This window comes from Papaver somniferum, chromosome 1 (assembly GCF_003573695.1).
Source record: "Papaver somniferum cultivar HN1 chromosome 1, ASM357369v1, whole genome shotgun sequence".
NCBI classification, from domain to species: Eukaryota; Viridiplantae; Streptophyta; class Magnoliopsida; order Ranunculales; family Papaveraceae; genus Papaver; species Papaver somniferum.
The window spans coordinates 126,050,315-126,072,811 of record NC_039358.1 but is presented as its reverse complement, the minus strand read 5'-3'; the positions used below and the strand labels follow the sequence as shown (position 1 = coordinate 126,072,811).

Below are 22,497 nucleotides of genomic sequence, written 5' to 3'. Positions count from 1 at the left end.
TTATACGTATCACCGAACCATGGTTCATGGACGCTATTGTCTAATCAGTGTATAAGGAATAACCACATACATATTTTGATTTGTGATAATGAACTATTGGCAAATGACGAACATTGTCGTGCAAGAAAATTCAGTTTTTTCTGGATCGACCAATCGACCCAGCCAGCCCATATGGTTCCTTATCCTTAAAAGAGAGGAAAATAAAAGATCGAACCTTTACTTAGGGGGAGTCCTATATTAGTTTTACCTTGTACTACAATATGGCTAACCCACAAATTAGCTTGCTAGGCGAAAATCAAACCTGCTACATGCACCTCAAAGCTCTTTAATCAATTTCTCTGCTAAAAACATCCACTCCATGAAGTTGCCTTCAATAAAAATAAAACTAGGTACATATTATTTTACTTAATATAACCTTTCCTTTTCAGTAAAAAAAATAGAAAAAACAAATGGAAAGTAAAAAGAAAAAGGTGACATGTTTTGGAGTTTTCTTACAACGTCTTGAAAAGTTAAAAGGAGATGTCTTCTTTTTTGTTCACAAATCTACTTGTTCATCAATGTTTGAATCACAACAATCTATTTGCTAGCTGTTGCGATTGAGGTTCTGTTATCTAATCCTTGCATCAAAGTTAATAAGAAAATAATTTGGATTCTACGGATAGATCAGTTTTGCCGATTTTTGATAAAAGTTGAGATTCGCTAGAAGCCGTGTCCATATCTCAAACCATAAAGATTTCTCTATTGTGTAAAGTTATATCATCAGCTCCAATACGGAAGGCAATTTTTGCAAGGTCTGGTTAATGTGTAAAAGTGTTAAAATAGGTTTATATAGTTGTTCAATTAACAAAACAACATGACTTTGGAATCTTAATCTAGTATATTTTTTTAGAATTTTTTTTATCTTCATACATATATATATTTTGTATATTCAAGAATTTTGTATCTTTCTGAAAATACATTTTATTGCTTTCAAAAAAAAATTCGTCTTTTGTTGTTGATGTTTTTTTCTTGTCTTTTCTTGGAGGTTTCCACTATGTTTGTTTACTCCTGACTCATCTGAGTCGTCTGGATCTGACTGAAATCCCTTGACTCATTTGGATCCAACTCAATATGTTTGTTTTGAGTCAGATCTGACTCAACTGACTCAAAAATATGTGAGTCAATGGTTTGGTTCCATGAATAAGGGGTATTTTGTTACCTGAAGCAAACGAGTGTGACTCAGAATTCGGTCTGGTTCATAGGTTGAGTCAGATTTGACTCAAAATAGAAAACAAACGGTCTGTTTGCTGACTCGGCGCAAGTCACGGTTAACTCAGACCCAGACACTGAGTCAGCTGCAAACAAACAAGGTCTAGGTCTCTTCCGTCTTTCTATTCATAGAGGGTTTCATTAAAAAATAGGGCCAATTACATAATGGTCATACTTTTTGTAATTCGTTCAAAAAGTTGTCATACTTTTGTGATTCATTTACAAAATGGTCTTTTTCCATCCGATTTAACACTTTTGAATAAAATGGTGTTATCTTTTCCGAATTGGTTGAGGTGGTGGTGGTGGTGAAAGCTTAATAATCTTTGCTAAACCCTAAAGGGGAAGCGGTGAACCCTTTGGGCGAATGCGGTCTAACGAACTTGAATGCAGTGTAATGATATGTAAGCGGCGGCACCACCACCTACAAATATTACCACCGTCAGAAAAACTATAATGAAGGCAAAGGTTAAAATTATGTATGGAGGGATAAATAGGAAAGACACGTAGGTAATTTCATTACCATATTTAACTGTGAGTCACCACTTAACTCTTTTCCTGAAGGAAGTATGATCATTTTGTTCATAGTTTGTAACAGTAGGATGTTTTTGTGATCATCCTAATAGTATTAGGACTGTTTTGTACATTTTCCAAAAGAAAAAAAATACTAGATATTAAGAAAAATTGGGGTGCCCAAATTGGAGTTAGAGGTGCTCGTGATAATTAGCGTTCTTCCCGAAGAAAATGGTTTTTGACCCCTTTTGGCACTTTGAAAGAATGTTTCACCGACCGCGTTTCCCCTCCATATTCTTCAGAGTGTTCTCTTTCTCTCATCTCCATTGATCAATACACCCTAGAAACAAAAGCAAAAGCAGGAAGAATTTCTGTGTCCACATTTGCCTTTAATTAAAGAAGGAAAAGTATAATCCCAAATCAAAACCCCAAAAGAAGCAAAAGTTAGGATTCTCTTTCTCTTTTCCTGAGTCTGTTTTAGTAATACTACACAAGACTCTCTACTCTCATTCCTTACTTGCCTATATGGAGAAACCCAATTAAAAGCATAATTACATTACCCCACATTTTCAACACATCACTCACCAAAGTATCTCCCTCACTTTCTCTCTTTCATAAGTATAAATTAACGCAACAAAAAATGGTTTCAATTCAGAAGAATTTGATGTTTTGCCGAAGAAGATGGCAAGTACTAGTGGAACTAAGAATGACATGCAACAGCCTCGTCTTCCTCCCCGTGGGAAAACGTTATCAAGGAGGATGACTAGAGCTGGTACTATGATTGATGCTAATAATGAGGAGGATTCTACTGCGATTGATAGCGAGCTTGTTCCGTCTTCGCTTGTATCGATTACTCCAATTCTTCGTGTCGCCAATGAAATTGAACCTGAGAATCCTAGAGTTGCCTACCTCTGTAAGCTCCTAATTTCTAACTTTCTGTCTAGTGCTACACTGTACTACTAGTTTTACACTGGACATTGTATATACTAGTTTTACTTTAATACCGAATGAATATAGAGGAAATGAAATGCTTATGTCTTACTTTGCTACATAATCATTAGCCACATCGATTGAATTTTGGTTGCCATGTTCACATGTGGAGTAATGATTCCCGACTGTGATTACCCACTTAAGAACAGTTGCACCGGATCCTGTTGCTCGGCTCTTGCAGAGTTTGAAAACCTAAATAAACAGAATCATTTGTTTTTGTTTTGCCAAGTCTAGAAACTGAAATTTAGATATCTTAACAAAGAGGCTTCTAAGACATATAGTAGTTGTAACTTGTAAGGACGTGAAATGTAAAATTAGGAGATGAATTCAAAAGACGGGAGGAAAAAAATGTAGCTCCAGTACGGGAAAAGATACTTCCAAACGAAGAAAATGAAAGGCTTAGCTATGTTTTGGTCGTGACCCTCCTTTAGTAAAGCTATAGGCTGATCTATCTTTTATGACTTATGGGATAATCGTATTCAGTGGATCAAGACGTTCTATCAGAATTTATTGCAACCACATGATGGTCACAATCTATTTGCCCATTTGATCTCTCTTTCGCTTTATTGTGTTTTTGTCTCTTCAACCAGAATTTTGTATTTACCACCTTTTTCTTTTATTTTCCGGTTCATGTATTTGATAAGGTCGCTTCCACGCATTTGAGAAGGCTCACAGATTGGATCCTACATCAAGTGGGCGTGGTGTTCGTCAGTTCAAAACCTATCTGTTACACAGGCTAGAAAAGGTGAATTTGATCTTTCTCTTTTTCCACTGTGAAGATCTCATGTTCCCCCTCTGTAGTGGTTAATTGAGGACCTACTTTAGGCATTGCATTGATCCGTACATGTTTTTTTTTTTTTTTTGTTGGTTTACATATTTTCGTCTTAATGTGTTCTTCTTATATAAATACTCATTGATCTCCAGTAGTCCTTGTTAACCAACCAACTTTTTGCAATTCTTATACACCTATTAATCATCTGAAACTTTTTTTAATTTGTAGCTAATACTTAGGCTTTTTGTGTAACCAATAATTGAAACAACATCCTCAAGTCTGCTTCAAAGGTTATCAAGCCCATGGTCTTCGTGTGAATCGTAAAACCTTATATGATTCTTGTTAATAATATCTGTTTGAAGTTCTCGGTTTCCTACATAGCCTGAAAAGAGAGCCTTATTCTGATAGAGCCAAGCTATATGTCCTCTAAGATTAATGTGCCTATTGTCAGGAAAGGAAAGAAGATATAATGCATCCTTAGCATTAATTGGAAACCATTTATTTGGGTTGTCAAGGTAAAATGTCATTCTGAGTTTGGTCTTCGTTCAAGGGATTTGATCGGGACTGTATGTCACGATCAATGGGTGTGTAGAATTGGAGTGTTAGCACTCAGCAGATATAACCAAGACTATGCCAGCACATGTCCTTACTGTTTTAACTTGGTAAGGTTGTGTTTTCTTGGTCCAATCTGACCCAGGTTGGATATGTTAAACTTTGGTGGTGCTTGTTTCCCTGAAGTAGGAAATATTGGTCCATAAGGGTTGTCGGTCCTTCTGATAATGGATTTTCTACTGACTCCCTAGTCTTTCATGAACGCGAGCCAAGAAATGCTATCTTCATCTTCTTGTTCCAATTATGTGATTGTGACCCACTATAATAAATATATTGGATAATTGGAGCATGGTGCATGCAGAGCAAGCCTAGGCTCTACCTTCTGCATTAACTTTTTCGGGCTCCGTTTTACGTCTTATCATGTCATGACCTCTTTCCGTTCTGTTATCCATCCCATCGTTAGACTCATTTGTTGTGTCTGAATTGGTGTGCATTTTAACCTCTGCATTTAAGAGAGTTGACGGCGTATTTCGTGATGTTAAAAGTTACCAGATGTTGGCAAGTACTTTTTTTATATAGCATAATTGATAAAGATAATTTCATCTAAGCAGTCTTACAAATATGTAGCGCTTTATTTTATATATTTATATTTGGAGTTAGTCACATGCTTGGGAGTTGTAGCCGTTAATATTTCTGGAACCATGATTATTTAAATTCTTTTTGGTGTTAGGAAGAAGAGGAAACAAAACCTCAACTTTCTAGAAGTGATCCAGGTGAAATCCAGAAGTTCTATAAGATGTATTACGAAGAAAAAGTTAGACAAGACCCACTCAAAAAGAAACCGTGAGGCTTTGTTTTTTCAATTCTTTCAATTATCAGTTTAGTTGTTGCTGAATATTAAGAGAAAGTAAGAAGTATATTAGAATTATGTTTTACTACTCCATTTTTATTATCTCAATGTCATGCAGTGAGGAAATGGCCAAAATTTATCAGATTGCATCAGTATTGTATGACGTGCTGAAAACTGTGGTACCATCTGATAAAGTTTATGAGGAGGTTTGATATTTATTATCCTTCTGTTTTCAGTATTGTATTTATTATCTTTCTGTTTATGAGGAGGTTTGATAAAGTTAGGAATTTAAGTATTAAAAATAAAGACTATAATATTTGCAGATAAATAGATATGCTCAAGAAGTTGAGAGGAAAAAGGAGAACTATGGACACTTCAATATCCTTCCATTGTATGCAGTTGGCACTACTCCAGCAATAATGGAACTTCCTGAGGTTATACAATGTTGCATATGCCATTTCTTGATTTTTTCCGTGTGCTTTTCTCTCACCTGATTGCATTATGTCTCTTGGTGTCTGCAAATCATAGATCAAAGCTGCGCTTCGTGCTCTACGCAAAGTGGATAATCTTCCCAAACCAAGAATTCGGTCAACTGATACTGCTCAACACAACAATATCAGGACTGAGGACGGGGATATAATTATCCATGATTTGCTTGACTGGCTTTGGTTGGTTTTCGGGTTTCAGGTAATTTGTAGTCTGAGCTCTCCATTCATTTCATATTATTATCATAGCTCGGGTAACTTCAACAGTTCATTCCAAACAAGGTAGACCTAAAAGTATAAGGTTTCTTAGTTGCATGAATTGTGGAGGGGTGAAGAGTAAAGTGTGACTGTCATTATTGAGATCTTCTCTATCTAAACTTGACTTCATTAGCTAACTACCAACGTAATCATTGCTTCTGTTAATAGAAAGATTTTGGCCAACTTTGATCTGGTTGTTTTAAGGAACTAGACTGATCAGATGCTAAGCTTATTTGATTAGTTATTCCAGTGGTAGGTCCCATCAAAATGCACATGAAAATATTATGTATACGATCTTTAACCCTAGGTGATTATCTTTTTGATCTACTTCAAGGGGAATAATCCTAACTTATTATCATATTTCTATACTAATTAATATTTACTGAATGAAAGGAGCTTTTGAATGATTAATATAATGTGCAGTGTGACTGACTTTATGTGCTTTTTTTGTTGTATGAAGAAAGGAAATTTAGCAAATCAGAGGGAACACCTAATTTTACTACTTGCAAATGTTGACATTAGGAATAGGCAGCAAGAAAACTATACACAGGTATTTCAATTTCTCGTTCGGTTACTGCTCCTTCATCTTTGTGTTTACTAATTAAGCCGAAATTCTCATATTTGCATTTTTGAAAGGCAGAACGGTTAATCTCGGTACATGTTGCAGGTGGATAGTAAGAGCGTAAAGCATTTAATGGATAAATTTTTTAAAAATTATCGCTCCTGGTGTGCATATTTGCGTTGTGAAACAAACCTCAAGTAAGCAAACTTATTGGCAAGCTCAATTCAAGCAAATGTTATTATTTATCCGGTTTTACCACTTGCGGTTAAGTGCCACATTTGATAAGATTCTTATTATTGGCTTCAGGTTCCCAATAAATGGTGATAGACAGCAGATGGAGCTTCTTTATATTGGACTTTATCTTCTCATCTGGGGGGAAGCTTCAAATGTTCGATTCATGCCAGAATGCATCTGTTATATCTTTCATAATGTATGCCACCTTCCTTTGATTTCTAGTCTAATTGATTTTGTCTGAGTTGCACTGGGAATAGGATAGTAGGTCTGCTTGCCTATTGAAGTAAAAGACGTGTTCGCAAACTTTTACAGCAAAGGGCAATATATCGCTCAATTTGTATCTGATGGCCTTTCTGGTCAGTCATTGCTTTTTGTAGTGCTGGTCTCTGTCTCCCATGAAGTGATATTCGACGATTCAAAGCCGAGGTTTCGAATTCGAGACCTGTCACTGGGGAATTTGATGCAGGAGCCATGCTGAGTGAAGCCCAACTCAATTGAGTGGACCCTTATGCTTTGAGTCCCATCATCACATCCTTTTGGGGATATAATCTTGCATCCCTTCACTAACATGGTCACACATGATCTAACACAAAAAAACAAAACAAAGGGTGCAGTGGTGCCAGTAACCGGTAAAGTTATTCAGTAACATATTAGTAAACAGCCGCTCAAGCTTAGAGACAATTTGAAACTGAGAAGGAGTAAAGATGGAATTTTAGTCATGGAAGAGTTGAGACCAACATGGAATGAAACTTTTACACTCAAGAGCTATTTTACAGACAAATGCATGATACACATCAAAATGTCACATGATTAAAACGGTTTTCTCGAATAATAGGAGGTAAAGAGTAGTGTGCATAGAGAAGCCTTGAACATCAACTAGTTACCTGAATCAGTGTTTTGCTATCTATATATTAGCACTTCCGAATGCTACCTGATTTTATATTATCCTTATACAGTTCTGTATCCTGCCTCATATTTGTGAAGACATTGCATAATCTGATTTAATAGAATTCAGTGGTTGGTTTTTTGAGATCTGTCTCAGTGATGTCCCGTTTGCTATTTTACATTAACAAGATGGCGAATGAGCTCTACGGGATTTTATATAGCAACGCCCATTCTGCCAGTGGAGAACCATTCCAGCCTGCATACCAGGGTGAAGAATCGTTTTTGCAAGAAGTGATAACACCTATTTACCAGGTTATGCGCAAGGTAAATATTTTTTCATGCTTCATTTCAGTTTTTCCATTTCATTTGATGTGAAGGTATGGAAAATGCACTCCTTGTTTGGTCCAATAGGAAACGAGGAGGAATAAAGGAGGTACTGCGAGCCATTCAAAGTGGAGAAATTATGATGATCTAAATGAATATTTTTGGTAAGATACTAGAAGTTACTTTACAGATAGTTAATTACATTATTCAGTTCAGTAGCATTTATATACTGTGGTCCTTGGGCAGGTCAAAAAAATGTCTTAAGTTGGGGTGGCCAATGAATCGTGAGTCAGACTTTTTTATTCATACAGAGAAGAAAGATCCTAAGCTCCAGGTTTGAAAGTTGTAGAGTCTTATTGTTGATTACGCTTTTAGTTTTCGAAGCATTTCAAGTAGTATAGAAGATCCTCTCTTTTAGTGTATAGATACTTTGACGAGTTGCCTTGAATTTGATCACTTTCTTTGATGTAGATCATCTCTTTATATGCAATTTATCCTTAAACAAACTCTAATATAAATATGCGCTCTGAATGATTAAGAACATCAAAGGCTATTGGCGCTCTACTGATGATTGAGCCTTTTAAGTGTCTGAAATCCAGCAAAATAGTAAACCATCCCCTTGTGACCCAAGGGAATACTCTGGGACCCTCTGGGGTACAGCAAAAGTTGAATCCAAATAGGCAAGCTTAACATAAAAATCTTCTAGGAGAACTGTATACTTTTGATCATTTACCTAAAATAACCCTAAGATAAATGTACATTATAAATTACAATTCAGACATCAACTGATTGCACAAAAACATCAGGCTTCAACACTTAATATGTGTTTTACTGAACCCTATCCAAAAGGGTACCAGTGTACCACTTAATAGATGTGATCATTGGTTAAACTGAATCTACCTGTATTTATTGAAAACTATTCTAGCATAAAAGGAAGGCATGCATGAAGTATTTATAATAACCCAAGTCCTATAAACTATTTTAGCGACAGCGTAACTTCTCTATGTTACACTATTTCAGCAACGAGCAAACCAAGTTACTGCTGGAGAGAGGAAGCCGAAGACAAATTTTGTTGAAGTTCGGACTTTTTGGCACCTTTTTAGAAGTTTTGACCGGATGTGGATATTTTTTATATTGGCTCTCCAGGTATTGTCAATGTTAACCCGTGGTCTTTTTTCCCTTTGGTAGTTAAGTACGGCTGGTAATCCCCGTACGTTTTGGCTGGTTTTTAGGCTATGGTTATCATTGCATGGAGTCCTTCTGGATCTCCTATAGCTCTCTTTGAAGAAGACGTTTTCAAAAATGTGTTGAGCATCTTTGTAACGTGGGCATTACTCGGTTTCCTGCAAGGTACAAAAGCTTAATCACCTTTCTTTTGCTGTTTTAAGTTGTTGATTTAATTAATCAAATTGTTTTAATGCACTCTACGACTGTGCTGCAGTGACTCTGGATGTAATTCTTAGTTGGAAGGCTTGGGGAAGTTTGAAATTTACCCAAATTCTTCGTTACTTGTTGAAATTTGCGGTTGCGGCAGTTTGGGTAGTTGTCCTCCCTATAGGATATTCCAGCTCTGTCCGAAATCCCTCGGGTCTGGTCAAATATTTCAGCAACTGGGTTAATTGGCAAAACCAGTCATTTTATAGCTACGCCATTGTAATTTTTGTGATGCCCAATATCTTGGCTGCACTAGTTTTTTTTCTTCCACCTCTTCGAAGACATATGGAGCGTTCAAACTGGCGAATTGTTGTGCTCCTTATGTGGTGGGCTCAGGTAAGCATTTGTATCATGGTTTCTCTTTCATAACCGTTGTTTACACTTTTTGCAGACCTTTATTTCTGAATAATGTGTGTCTAATCTGTTTAACTGTATTACAGCCAAAACTTTTTTTGGGAAGAGGCATGCATGAAGATATGTTCTCTCTTCTAAAGTAAGAAAATCCGAATGTTTGGTTCTAAGAAAGTACAAGCTTCTTTCACATTTCACTAACTAGTTCATGTTTCGTGCACTTAGATATACAATGTTTTGGATCCTTCTGCTAATCTGCAAGTTAGCGTTTAGCTTTTATGTGGAGGTAACTTTACTTTCCATGTGACCGTTATATTTTTCTGTTTGACCTGCAACAGTAGGCTTTTTTCCTCGCTTCATCCATACTTATTTATCTTTGAGGGTGTCCAGTAACTTGTTTCTCTCGTTTTCCCTGAAATCCTTCTACGTTTCAACACTATATGTATTTATAATTTCATACTCATCATACTACTGATCATCGATTAAAAAGAAACAATTATTGTACTTTCTTGACGACAAACAGTGTGAAATCTTTAGTATCTTGATTAGTTTTTTCAGTGGTAACCTTAAACATTGTGAAGTTACTTATTTTATGCAATTTAATTGAAAAGCAAAATGTTGGGTCCCCTGTAGATATTGCCATTAGTTGGGCCAACAAAAATGATCATGGGCATCCGTATTGGCAACTATGAGTGGCACGAGTTTTTCCCAAATGGTAAGATATGGTATAAATTGCTGTTGGACGTTGCTTATTCATTGGGACTTTTGCGTGTACTAACTGGTAAACTCAAATTGATGCAGTGAAGTACAACATTGGTGTTGTTATTTCCATATGGGCTCCCATTGTCTTGGTAAGCAGATTTTAATGAATCGTCGAATTGATTATTGTTAAAGATTTCATCATCTTTATACTGTCTTCTTCTATTTAACTTTTGAAAATCTCAATATAGTACAATAGATATCATTGCATCAACTGCATTACAAAGATTAGTATGTTATTTGAATCGCTAAATAATTCTAATGTAAGAAGCTGGATCAAAATATATGTAGTTTTTCGACATTGTTAGTTATATGTGTCCCTCCATCAAATTATACTCAGGATATGCATTAGGAAGCTGCAGCAATACAATTGCATAAGTAAAGTAGGCTGCCGTCTAGCAGGTATAGTTCCAGATATCATGGTGTTGTTTCATCTTTGTATAGGGTATGTTGATAATGTATATAAGCATACAAGTGCAGCTGGTGTATGACTTGGATCTCGATAACTTTTATTTTCGATCCAACAAGATCAGGGTTATCACTTCTTTAATACTAAAAGAACTTCTCTTAATTGATCAACCAATTTGGTGTCAGGGCTCATCGAAAATATTGAAAAAATGGGAAACACACTTAGAAGCATTCGTATGTAAGATTAAAACCCAAAGCTGCTAAAAAAATAATTAGAAATCCATGTGCGCTAAACTTATATGCTGCAATCGTTGTAAAACTGATGTGTATATTCATCTGACATGTCATTCCTTTGTAAGAAGGTGAATCTTACCTGTTATTGAGTACCAAAAAACACAACAACAGAATATTCTGGAGAATGTAATTGTTTACTCTTGGATTTGGAGCAAATCACTTAGTGCTCTTCATCTTTATCAAGATTTATTGTGATACTCAACCTTTTCATGCTTTGTAGGTGTATTTCATGGATACTCAAATTTGGTATGCTATTTTCTCCACCATATTTGGTGGTATTCATGGTGCATTCAGTCACTTGGGAGAGGTTAGGCCTTATCACGTGTCAGTACATTTTATTTGTTTATCGCATCTGATATCCAATTTTAGTCAGATAATAGCTCAGGAAACAGGCACCACATAAAAAGTTCTTCCTTTTTCCCCCTTGTTTCTCACTATCAGTTCCTCCTCCTTGGCTTTCTAGATACGGACCCTTGGGATGTTGAGATCCAGATTTGAATCTGTGCCCAGTGCCTTTAGCAAACGTCTTGTACCAACTTCAAAGGAAGAATCCAAAAAGGACCAGATGGTAAACTGTAAACACTTGTTGATGTCAATGTATTACAAATTGTCATAATGAAATAATAAGACTAACTTGTTATTTCTTGGTGAAAATTTGGGCTGTATACTAACAGGATGGGACATGGGAAAGGAAGAACATTGCCAAATTCTCTCAATTTTGGAATGAGTTCATCAGTTGCATGCGGGCTGAGGACTTGATCAGCAATAAGTATAGACTAGCGCATGCTTACTGATTAACTTATTCAACTATAGGCACTGATTCCAATTGGTCATCTTTTTATGTTCTTTCTATCATCCAGGGAAAAGGATCTGCTGCTTGTACCTTATTCTTCTAATGATGTCTCTGTTGTCCAGTGGCCTCCTTTTTTGCTGGCGAGTAAGGTATAATACCATTTTGAGTTTTTTTTTATCCTTCATTTTCTAGATTTTGGTGTATTCTGCCTTTGACCCAACATGTCGTCTGCTAATAGATTCCCATTGCCTTGGACATGGCGAAAGATTTCAAGGGTAGGAATGACATGGATTTGTTTAGAAAGATCAAGAATGATGAGTACATGCATTCAGCAGTAATTGAATGTTATGAAACGTTCAGAGATATACTGTATGGTCTTCTGGAGGATGAAGAAGATGAGGCGTAAGTAGAACTTGTATTTATATTCTTGCCTCAGTTGATAGACAATTTGACTCCATTCACTCTACTTCATAATTTCTGAAATGCATGAATGATGAAACTTGTTTTATGCTTTATATCTAGGCTTGTTAGGCACATATGTCGAGAAGTAGATGCAAGTTTAGAACGACACTGTTTCTTGAAAGACTTCCGTATGAGTGAGCTTCCTCAGCTCAGCAATAAGTTGGAGAAACTTCTAAACCTTTTGGTGAGATATCTTGCTTTTATCTTCCTTGTAGCTGGGAAGACTGGTTCAGTACTTCAGTTGCAACTTAATGACTTTTGCACTTGTAAACTTAAGATCGTTATGTTAACAGAAAGGTGATCATGAAGATATCGAAAACTACAAAGCACAGATAATTAATGTCCTTCAGGATATTATGGAGATAATAACTCAGGATGTGATGACTTCTGCACATGTGTAAGATTTTAGCTGATTCTTTCTTCTTGCTTACATAAGAATTGGTTTAATATCACAGTTTGCAATGATTCTACTTGTAGCCTTGAAAAGTCTCATCAGCACCAGCATGATGACCATGTGAAGAAAAAACAAAAATTTGAAAATTTAAATCTCAACCTTATGCGAAATAGATCTTGGATGGAGAAGGTAGTACTATTAATCATATGCTAGATACTGTTTTGTTTTGTTGCTAATAAGTTCTGCAGTCTGTGAGGTTTCATTTGTATTTCTTGTTATTGTGCCAGCATGATGAGAGGTAAATCTTATTTTGCATTTCTTGTAGGTCGTGAGGCTTCATTTGCTGTTAACTGTTAAGGAATCAGCAATAAATGTGCCGATGAACTTGGAAGCTCGCCGCCGCATCACTTTCTTTAGTAACTCTTTGTTTATGAATATGCCAACAGCTCCCAAAGTCCGTAACATGCTATCCTTCAGGTTTGATACCCTTGAGCAAATTTTGCAATCAAACCTCATTCATACCTTTGTTTATTTATATTTTTGGTGATTGAACCTTATTAACTCTACCCTGTATGGCTAGATACACATTTGAAAGGCAAAGCACTTTCGTCTTAAACTAAAGGCTCTGAAATGCTTGAATGCTGAAATACTTAGTTTAATACATAGACTCAAAAGTCGTAGCACTTCGACTTATCTCAGGGTCATATGTTCTAGGATTTTTGACTTGCTTTCTGTGTACTTCAACTATTATGGGCTTCCATGCAGAAACTGATTTCATTTTTGTCTTTTGAGAATTCCGATAGAAAGAGGCTTTCTCATCTTGGTTAAGTTCACGGATTTTGGTTAAAATGAAAGTTAGGCACCTGCAGGAAGTATGCACCTGGAGGCAATTTGATCCATGAAATTTAATCTACCATGTAGTCAAATGTACATTAAGTTTATGCCCTTCTCCAGCAATTATTGGATGGGGTTGTGGTTCGCCGGATGTGACTGTTTAAAAAATCCAGCAATTATCCTCTCTTTGTTTCTAGCATTTTCAAAATCCAACTATTGATGGATATATGACATTCCCATAGTAGCTGAACATGGACTTGATCTATCAATGATCCCATAGGGGATGCCCTAAGGCCTGTACCTAGAGTTGATCAAAGAGCTCAGTCATATTCAAGAAAGGTCGTAATTTGTTTTTATAGCTAGTAAATTTTTTTGAGTCATTTCCATTGCCTGTATGCCCTGTTGTCACTAGCCTTTTAGACTCTAGGTTGACAGAAGATATTTTTTTAAGTTAGATGCGTGTGAAATTTCTCGTAATACTTATACTATACTCATTCTAAATAAAAGGATCTATGTCTAATTATAATTGAATTGTTTCTTGACCTTGTTATTCTGATGTATTCTTTATTTTTCAGTGTTTTGACTCCATACTACAAAGAAGATGTTCTTTATTCAGAGGAGGAACTGAACAAGGAAAATGAAGATGGGATATCAACTTTATTTTACCTTCAGAAAATATATCCTGGTAAATGTTGAGATGTTATTTCAACCAATTTTCAGCTCTAATTATTTCAGAGGGAGGATCCCCTCACAATCCTATTTTCATGCTCTCACACTTCCGACACAATTTTTTTCTTTCAAAAAGTCAAACGGTAGCGTATTGGAAACTAATAATTTGGGAACATGTTCGTCTTACAAATTTCTACACACCCACAAAAGACGAGCACATTCCGAAATGTATAACTCCACCATCTACTACTTCGAATATCAACTTTCGAAAATGAATGAAATTTCAACCGTTAAAATCAAGATTGGTAGATGGTGAGGTTTGGTATTTCGGAATGTGCCCATGTTTTGTGGGTATGTAGATCACTGTAAGACGAGCATATCTCTAAAATATTAGCTTCAAATACCCTATCGTTTAAGTTTTTTCAAGAAAAATGTCTCCCAAAGTGTGAGATAGTGTGAAGGGATCCTCCCTCATTATTTCACAAGATATAATATTTATCTTATGATTCCGAATAGATGAATGGAACAATTTTCTTGAACGGACAAATGCTGTGAAGGATGAAAATGGCGGAAAAGAGAAGGTGGATTTAATTCGCGAATGGGTATCTTACAGGGGGCAAACTCTCTTCAGGACAGGTTAAGTGTTAAGATAATAAGAAAACCAGTAGCTCATCTTTTTGTGGTACTGTATGGTTGTTTATATTTACCATTGCTTCCTTTGTTGTTTTTTTTTGCATTTTATAGTGAGAGGGATGATGTACTATAGGCAGGCACTAGAACTTCAATGCTTCCTCGATATGGCAGAAGATCTTGGTACTTGGCTTTTATATTTCACTTAATGCGATTTCTTATTAGCAATCCATATTTGAGTTGCAACCGGCACAAATGATATATACAACTCTTGATGCAAAAAGAGACAAAAAATGGATAATAACAGTCTCCGTGTAATATCCTCAGATAATTTCTTTGTACTTGTTTTTTCGGATACCAACTGACCATCAGCCTCTTTAAAATTTTGTTGCAGCCATTTTTGGTGGATATCGGACAGTCAATATAGATCATCACGATGATGAGATGGCTTTTGCTGCTCGTTCACAAGCTGTGGCTGATATGAAGTTTACCTATGTCGTTTCTTGTCAGGTCTATGGGGCCCAAAAGAAGTCTGGTGAACTTCGAGATCGGAGTTGTTACCAGAACGTTCTAAACCTCATGCTAATGTAAGTTTTATGACTTATGTTATGATCCATTGATCTAGCTGACACAGTAGTTCTACACTTCGTTTTAGAGTTTGGATTGTCCCAAATTAAACTTAGTTGACTCCGGTTATCCGGAAAGGTCTGGTGAACAATGCAGGCAGACACATTTGAGGTTGGTCTGAGACCAATGCAGGTGTGACTTATTTAAATGATATCTGGAAAGACATAGGTGACCCTGAGTGATTATGCCTCGTCTCCTGGACCAATTCAACTTTGTTGATGCGTACTTAACTTTTATTGTTTATAGGTATCCATCCTTGCGTGTTGCTTACATAGATGACAGAGAGGAGATGCTAAATGGAAAGTCTGAAAGGGTTTACTACTCTGTTCTCGTTAAAGGAGGAGAAAAATTAGACGAGGTATGGAATTTCGAAAAACATTCTATATTTGATATGGCCGTGCAGATAGAATTCCAGAATCTAGAGAATCATGATTCTGGTTTTAAGTTTTAGTTTAATGTAGCAGAGCTAATGGCTCAATGTTCAATCATTATAAAATCCCATTATCGACGCTGATGCTGACGATAGTAATAGGCTGTAAAGCTAATGAGTTTTGTTTGAGTTTTAGTGTGAACTTTTGGTTTTCTTTTTACCATTTATATTGAGACGTTCTTTAATAGTATAGAGTAAATGGCGAGAGTAATAGGCGTAATGCTCAATCATTATAAAATCCAATTATCAAGGCTGATGCTGACGAGAGTAATAGGCTGTCAAAGATGATAAGTTTTGTTTGTGATTTAGTGTGGACTTTTGGTTTTCTTTTTATCATTTATTACTGAACATTCTTTAATGGTAGATATATGAGTAAATGAAGGTTTCCGTAGTTTTACTAACATATAACATTGTGATAATCTATTTTAAGGTTTTGGTAATTTTCAGTAATAGTAGACAGCAGTCTACTTATTTGATTGCACTGATGCATTTGAAGGTGATTAAAAATAAACCACTTAGATAGAAAGGAAGCTTGCTAAATAAAAGTTTCCATGTTTTTAGAAGTGTAATGGAAAATGCTAGGGATATCAAAAGGGCAGAACAATGTGAAAATCTGTGTGTGAAATGTCATCTCAGTTAGTTTGGATCCTCAAGAGTCAAGAAACAGTGTGTTTGTATATTATGGTGGACTTTTGAGGTCAGTAAGAAGTCAGGTCCTGGATTTACATGAAAAAAATATCTAAGTATCAGCGAATATTTGTGGTGGATCTCAAAATTAAAGGTGCCTGGAATTGTGTTGCCAATGTTGTCCAGGTAACCGCACATCAAAACTAGTTTACGCAGTATGATTATTGTAATGCACGAAAGGATAGAGCTTACATCAGTGCAAATCTTTGTGTATAGATTTGTTATCAACTTAGCAAAATGTCTAACCCTCAATTCATTTTCGTAGTCTCTTGTCAGTCTTTGATTTTCATTTCGTAATGTCAATCTTTACGTGGGGAGGTAGTGGCACAATAATGGTTTGTGCAACATTTATTCCCTTCATGTTGACACTCTTGCTTTATTAAGCTATGTACCTTTTTTGGGGCCTGCATCGATATTATTCTAGGTTGATTTTCAGTAAGGATAACCTTCTCATATGCATATCGATCGCGCCAAAATTTCCGCTCATTTTTGTGGTTGCAAATCGTAACTCTTTCATTCATCTGATTTTGGAGTTTGGAGAGCAATGGTGACTGAATTAGCCAACTTACATATCCATGTAGGGCCCATGAAGAAGTGATCCAACTACCGAATAACCATATAGATCTTATTAGCGAGTGACAGGTTAATATTAAATTTGTAACCCAAGAAATTGTTCAATTGCCTCAACACCACTGTGAAACTCTTTTAAAATAGATGCATTAGGAGTAATGGAGGTTGAGTTCTAAAAATATGTTGATTTTTCGTGAAAATGGTATATGCTGAGGATATCATGATGTACAGTAATTCCTTTGATCATCCCTATTGAAGTCCACATGCCTGAGTGGCTTAGTAATAAGATCATTTGGCATATATATATATATATATATATATATATATATATATATATATTGGCTATACACCTAAGACATGTGGCAGGCACACTGTCAAAGCCTCATTTATCAGATGGTTAGATGGAAAATGTGATTTATAATCAACCATCAAACCTCAATGGGGAAGGCACTAACTAAAGCATGAGACAAATTATGAAAATTTTATGTTGAGTATGTGATTGAATGGAAAAACAGTGTGTCTCCTACACTATTGATTAGATCTTTGCACTGCTAGGAAATATACCGAATCAAGCTACCGGGTCCCCCAACAGATATTGGTGAAGGGAAGCCTGAAAATCAAAACCATGCTATAATTTTCACTCGTGGAGAAGCTCTTCAGACCATAGACATGAATCAGGTACCATTAATTTTCCTTTTCTTAAAAGATGAAGTATTTGTTATTAGGTTTTAATCTTGCTCTCTATAATATTTCAGGATAATTACCTTGAAGAAGCATTCAAAATGAGAAATGTTTTGGAGGAGTTCCTGAAATCACGTCGGGGTGAGCGTAAACCAACAATATTGGGTCTCCGGGAGCATATTTTTACTGGAAGGTTTGTCCAATACTATTCTCAGTGTAATTTTTTATTTTATTATATGTTTGTTTATCACGGTGAGTAATAATTGTTGAATGAACAATACTAATGATGATCTACTTTTGTTTTGTGTCTTCTAGTGTTTCATCGCTTGCTTGGTTCATGTCCAATCAGGAGATGAGTTTTGTTACCATTGGACAGCGTATTCTGGCAAATCCTCTTCGGTTAGTATATCCTTCCCTACCTGTCAAAGGAGAAGATCTATATGATCTACAATCCTACCAGTTTATTTTGGTTGGTACTACTTTAGTTGAAATGTTGATTTGTGTTAGCATAAATGAATGTGCAAGAGTACTGTTCTCTTTTAATTATCTTTTAGGTTTAATCTTTTAAACTATACATTTCAAATTTTGTGAAATTTATGTATTTTGAGCTAAGAAAACAGAATTTCCTGTCCCTGTTTTTCGCCTTAGGATCAACAGCATGGTTTGACTGCCTGATACCCCAAATATCTATGTAGTATCTAGTCATCCACATATTCAGCAAGTGGCTAAAGGAATAAGTAGCAAAAATGGAAGAAAACGCTAGAGTGCTTGAAATACGCGTTGGTGTGGATGAACGTAGATCCCAACTCTAACGTGGATATAAGTCCAGTTCAAAGAAAAAGGTGCCACAATAGTTATCTGGAATTACTCTAGGGGTGGAAAAACATGGGTGTAAATTGCCTAATTCCGAGGTGCTACTCCAAAATCGTCAATTACTCTCTGACTGTAATCTGTGTTTTTGTTCAGGGTTCGTTTCCACTATGGCCATCCTGATGTGTTCGACAGAATTTTTCACTTGACGAGGGGTGGGGTTAGTAAAGCATCAAAAGTTATTAATTTGAGTGAGGATATATTCTCAGGTAAACTCAGGTGCCATTGAGCTGTCATGCGTTCAAATTTACCATCAGATTGTTGACAGATGAACCTTTACAGGGTTTAATTCAACTTTACGCGGGGGATATGTTACTCATCATGAATACATTCAAGTAGGAAAAGGACGTGACGTGGGTATGAATCAAATTTCACAGTTTGAGGCTAAGGTTGCTAATGGTAATGGAGAGCAAACTCTGAGCCGTGACATTTATCGTCTAGGACGCCGGTTTGACTTTTTCAGAATGTTGTCATTCTACTTCACTACAGTTGGTTTCTACTTCAGCAGTATGGTATGTGCTTAATATTTCGTATGAGGTATCATCTAAGTTTTCATTGGCTTCAAATGCTCGCTTTTCTTTCTCCTTCTTTTCATTACAGAAGAGGAATATATCTTGGTATGTGCACAGTAGTGTACTTCCGTGAGTGTAAAAGATGCAAAGTTGATGGGATTTATCGAACAGATAAAAGTCCTCCAAGAAAGAATCTGACGTATAGCGTTTCTTAATTTATTTATTTTAGTTTTGACTATGTGTTTGATGACAAAGGCGATCCGTGCATTTGAAATTGTGACCCCTATCATGTTGCAACTCAAACTTAGGGTTGAGACCGCATTTCACATGGCTGTAGCTTTATGAGTGCCACGTTTCTTGTACAGGGTTGTCTGATATCTGGTCAAGTATGAGAGGGTGGGCCTAATATATAAGATAGTTTGACCTCAAAGCACCCATTTTTTAACGGTGTGTCACAAGTTTATTGCTGGTTGGCCTTGTTTCCAAGTATCGCACTAGGGGTAGTCAAAATTTGTATTGCCAGTTATAGAGGTATGAGATGGTGTATGTGGGTGGGTCGGTGGGTGGGTGGATGAATGGTAAACATGGAGGTGAGTGCTGGGTATGTCACCCTCAATTGTGTGTCACACATTAAATGACTTGCAAACTGAAATCAGAAACAGTTAAATGGTAGAACCAAAGTGCATTTGTCACTATGCTATTAAGATAAAAAAAGAACCATATAACGATTTCTTTTTCACAAATATTAAAACAACTACGATATAAAGGCATTGAATATTTTATAGTAATGCTCAGGAAATGTACTTAAACTCATGTCAGTTCATTTCGTTTATGAATTATTTTCTCACCTGCTGAAAATGTTAGTAGTTCTTTTGGGAAATCTTGGTGCTTCACATCAACATCTTCTGATTTTCAGGTTACGGTGCTTACTGTTTATGTATTTTTATACGGGCGTCTATATTTGGTTTTGAGTGGTCTGGAAAAAGGGGTTCTTGATGATCCAAGCATCCGAGAAAGTAAAGCTCTTGAAGCAGCTTTGGCTACCCAGTCTGTCTTTCAGCTAGGTCTGTTGCTTGTATTGCCAATGGTGATGGAGATTGGCCTGGAGAGGGGATTCCGGACTGCGATTGGTGAATTTATAATCATGCAGCTACAGTTAGCATCAGTGTTCTTTACCTTCCAGCTAGGCACAAAAGCTCACTATTTTGGAAGGACAATATTGCATGGTGGTGCAAAGTATAGAGCTACAGGACGTGGGTTTGTTGTATTTCATGCGAAGTTCGCAGATAACTACAGATTCTACTCAAGAAGCCATTTTGTGAAAGGGCTAGAGTTAATGATATTGCTCGTCGTGTACGAAGTCTATGGCAATTCCTATAGAAGTTCAAGTCTTTATTTTTTCATCACCTTCTCCATGTGGTTCTTGGTAGGTTCATGGTTATTTGCTCCGTTCGTGTTCAATCCCTCTTGTTTCGAATGGCAGAAGACGGTTGATGATTGGACAGACTGGAAAAGGTGGATGGGTAACCGGGGTGGAATTGGTATCCAACCTGATAGAAGCTGGGAATCCTGGTGGGATGGCGAGCAAGAGCATCTTAAACACACAAACATTAGAGGTCGGTTGCTTGAAATACTGTTGGCGCTGCGCTTTTTGATCTACCAATACGGAATCGTTTACCACCTCAATATATCCCGTCATAACAAGAATGTGCTGGTATTGATATTTTCCATTACTTTATCTTTTTGGTCTACTTGACATTTTTTTGTTTCTTTACTCGAAACCTCAAAATTAGCGCCAAGCTTTACTACAGTCCATTTCTTCTTTCAGGTGTATGGACTTTCGTGGGTTGTAATGGCAACTGTTCTTATAGTTTTAAAGGTATGTTCATCTTGTTAGCGCTAAATATCTCAGAATCTCGACATGAAGAGTATATACATGCATTTATATGCTCTTTCTTAGTGTCTGGCTACTCAGGACTTCTTTTTAGTTAGTGAACTGACTTGGTTTTGTCTCCGACTTGTTACATCTAGATGGTATCAATGGGTAGACGAAGATTTGGTACCGATTTTCAGCTGATGTTCAGAATCCTCAAAGGACTTCTTTTCCTGGGTTTCGTGTCTGTCATGGCCGTTCTATTCGTTGTTTGTGGCCTAACGATTTCGGACCTGTTTGCTGGGCTACTTGGTTTCATGCCCACAGGGTGGTCCATTCTTCTCGTAAGTACCATCATTTCTCGACTCTTATATATATTCATACCATGCTTTTGTTGATATCTAGAGCCGTAAACGTCATTTGAAGTTGCTATCCACTTTGACAAAATTAAGTTGAAATGATTTTTAGTTTCTTATTGTTGTGAAAATTTGGTTTTGTCAATCCATGTGTGTTTGAGCCCAGCCTGGTTAATGTTGTGAGGTTGCTTTGAATGGTGTGGACTGATAAATATTCAAATTTTGGAAAAAAAAAATGTTGCCAGAGAGTATTGTGTACTTCATATTCTGACAACTAAGGCTATATTCTAAACCACTTTCTGTAGATTGGGCAAGCATGCAAGCCGATGTTGAAGGGCATTGGATTTTGGGAGTCCATAAAGGGGCTAGCAAGAGCATACGAGTATGTGATGGGGATGCTAATTTTCATGCCTATAGTCATATTGTCATGGTTTCCGTTCGTTTCTGAGTTTCAGACTCGGTTGCTATTTAACCAAGCATTTAGTAGAGGTCTACAGATCTCTATGATTCTTGCTGGGAAGAAGGAGAGAACAAATCCCAACTGACCACTCAACTAGCTATACATGGACAATTTAATGACGCAACTTGCATGTTCTTGCTCTTGTGGAGTCTCGTAACATCGAGTCCGAAAAAGAAACTGTTGGACCTGCGGAGACATTCTTTCTTGATGTTTACATTTTATTTTACCGAACTTCTCTTAGGTGGATGTGTATGTATCATACACACCTGTAGTATTATTTTTAGCATCAAGTTGAAATAAATACGTTTACATCTAGGAGCTCACATTTGAAGCTTTGTAGGTTCCCTGACATTCTAATCTATAAAGATGTTATATCAAGGTGTTATACATGTCAATGATGAGTATCTGAACAAACAGCTGCATCATTCAAATGTGAGGCTTTGAAGGTGTGAAAATCTCTGCTCTTAGCGTTGCTGAATATATTTTTCTTATTCCAAGGAAAACTCGCGTATTTGTATCCTTCGCACGATGCAAATTTTTGATTTGGACCTTCGGATGGAAGTGAAAACCCCTTAGCACCATGTATTAAGGCCTTGGCACCCTATTGGGACAATGTGAAGATGACTACACCTTCGGAGTTCATGTTCTGTAAAGTGTAAATAGTGATTTAAACATTTTTAAACAATTTAAATTTTGAACAGTAATTTAAAGTTTTTCTTTGTTTTGACATTCA

General features: G+C 36.5%; 1 protein-coding gene across 3 annotated transcripts; it reads left to right on the top strand.

The window, feature by feature from the left end:
• The first annotated feature begins 2,070 nt into the window (after positions 1 to 2,070).
• On the top strand, positions 2,071 to 22,491 carry LOC113299740 (callose synthase 7-like). 3 transcript variants are annotated; one of them, XM_026548818.1, is made up of 42 exons: positions 2,071 to 2,671; positions 3,393 to 3,493; positions 4,803 to 4,915; positions 5,041 to 5,128; positions 5,246 to 5,356; positions 5,451 to 5,609; positions 6,126 to 6,215; positions 6,333 to 6,424; positions 6,534 to 6,657; positions 7,536 to 7,670; positions 7,758 to 7,834; positions 7,917 to 8,004; positions 8,691 to 8,816; positions 8,903 to 9,020; positions 9,112 to 9,440; positions 9,545 to 9,597; positions 9,681 to 9,741; positions 10,089 to 10,170; positions 10,257 to 10,306; positions 11,137 to 11,223; positions 11,380 to 11,484; positions 11,591 to 11,685; positions 11,777 to 11,858; positions 11,948 to 12,111; positions 12,232 to 12,355; positions 12,465 to 12,568; positions 12,649 to 12,754; positions 12,891 to 13,042; positions 13,975 to 14,084; positions 14,585 to 14,704; positions 14,813 to 14,881; positions 15,093 to 15,285; positions 15,572 to 15,683; positions 17,568 to 17,690; positions 17,768 to 17,886; positions 18,009 to 18,092; positions 18,660 to 18,772; positions 18,846 to 19,075; positions 19,992 to 20,789; positions 20,904 to 20,954; positions 21,107 to 21,292; positions 21,610 to 22,491. In XM_026548818.1, exons 1-42 carry the CDS (start codon positions 2,440 to 2,442, stop codon positions 21,847 to 21,849), a joined length of 5,796 nt encoding a protein of 1,931 aa, XP_026404603.1. In that variant the 5' UTR covers positions 2,071 to 2,439; the 3' UTR covers positions 21,850 to 22,491. The 3 variants fall into 3 exon arrangements, with proteins under 3 accessions (XP_026404603.1, XP_026404620.1, XP_026404611.1); XM_026548835.1 differs by lacking the exons at positions 2,071 to 2,671; positions 3,393 to 3,493; positions 4,803 to 4,915; ... (4 more) ...; positions 6,333 to 6,424; positions 6,534 to 6,657 and adding an exon at positions 6,953 to 7,299; XM_026548826.1 differs by lacking the exons at positions 2,071 to 2,671; positions 3,393 to 3,493; positions 4,803 to 4,915; ... (4 more) ...; positions 6,333 to 6,424; positions 6,534 to 6,657 and adding an exon at positions 6,953 to 7,299 and having other exon boundaries at positions 7,418 to 7,670.
• The last annotated feature ends 6 nt before the right edge of the window (positions 22,492 to 22,497 follow it).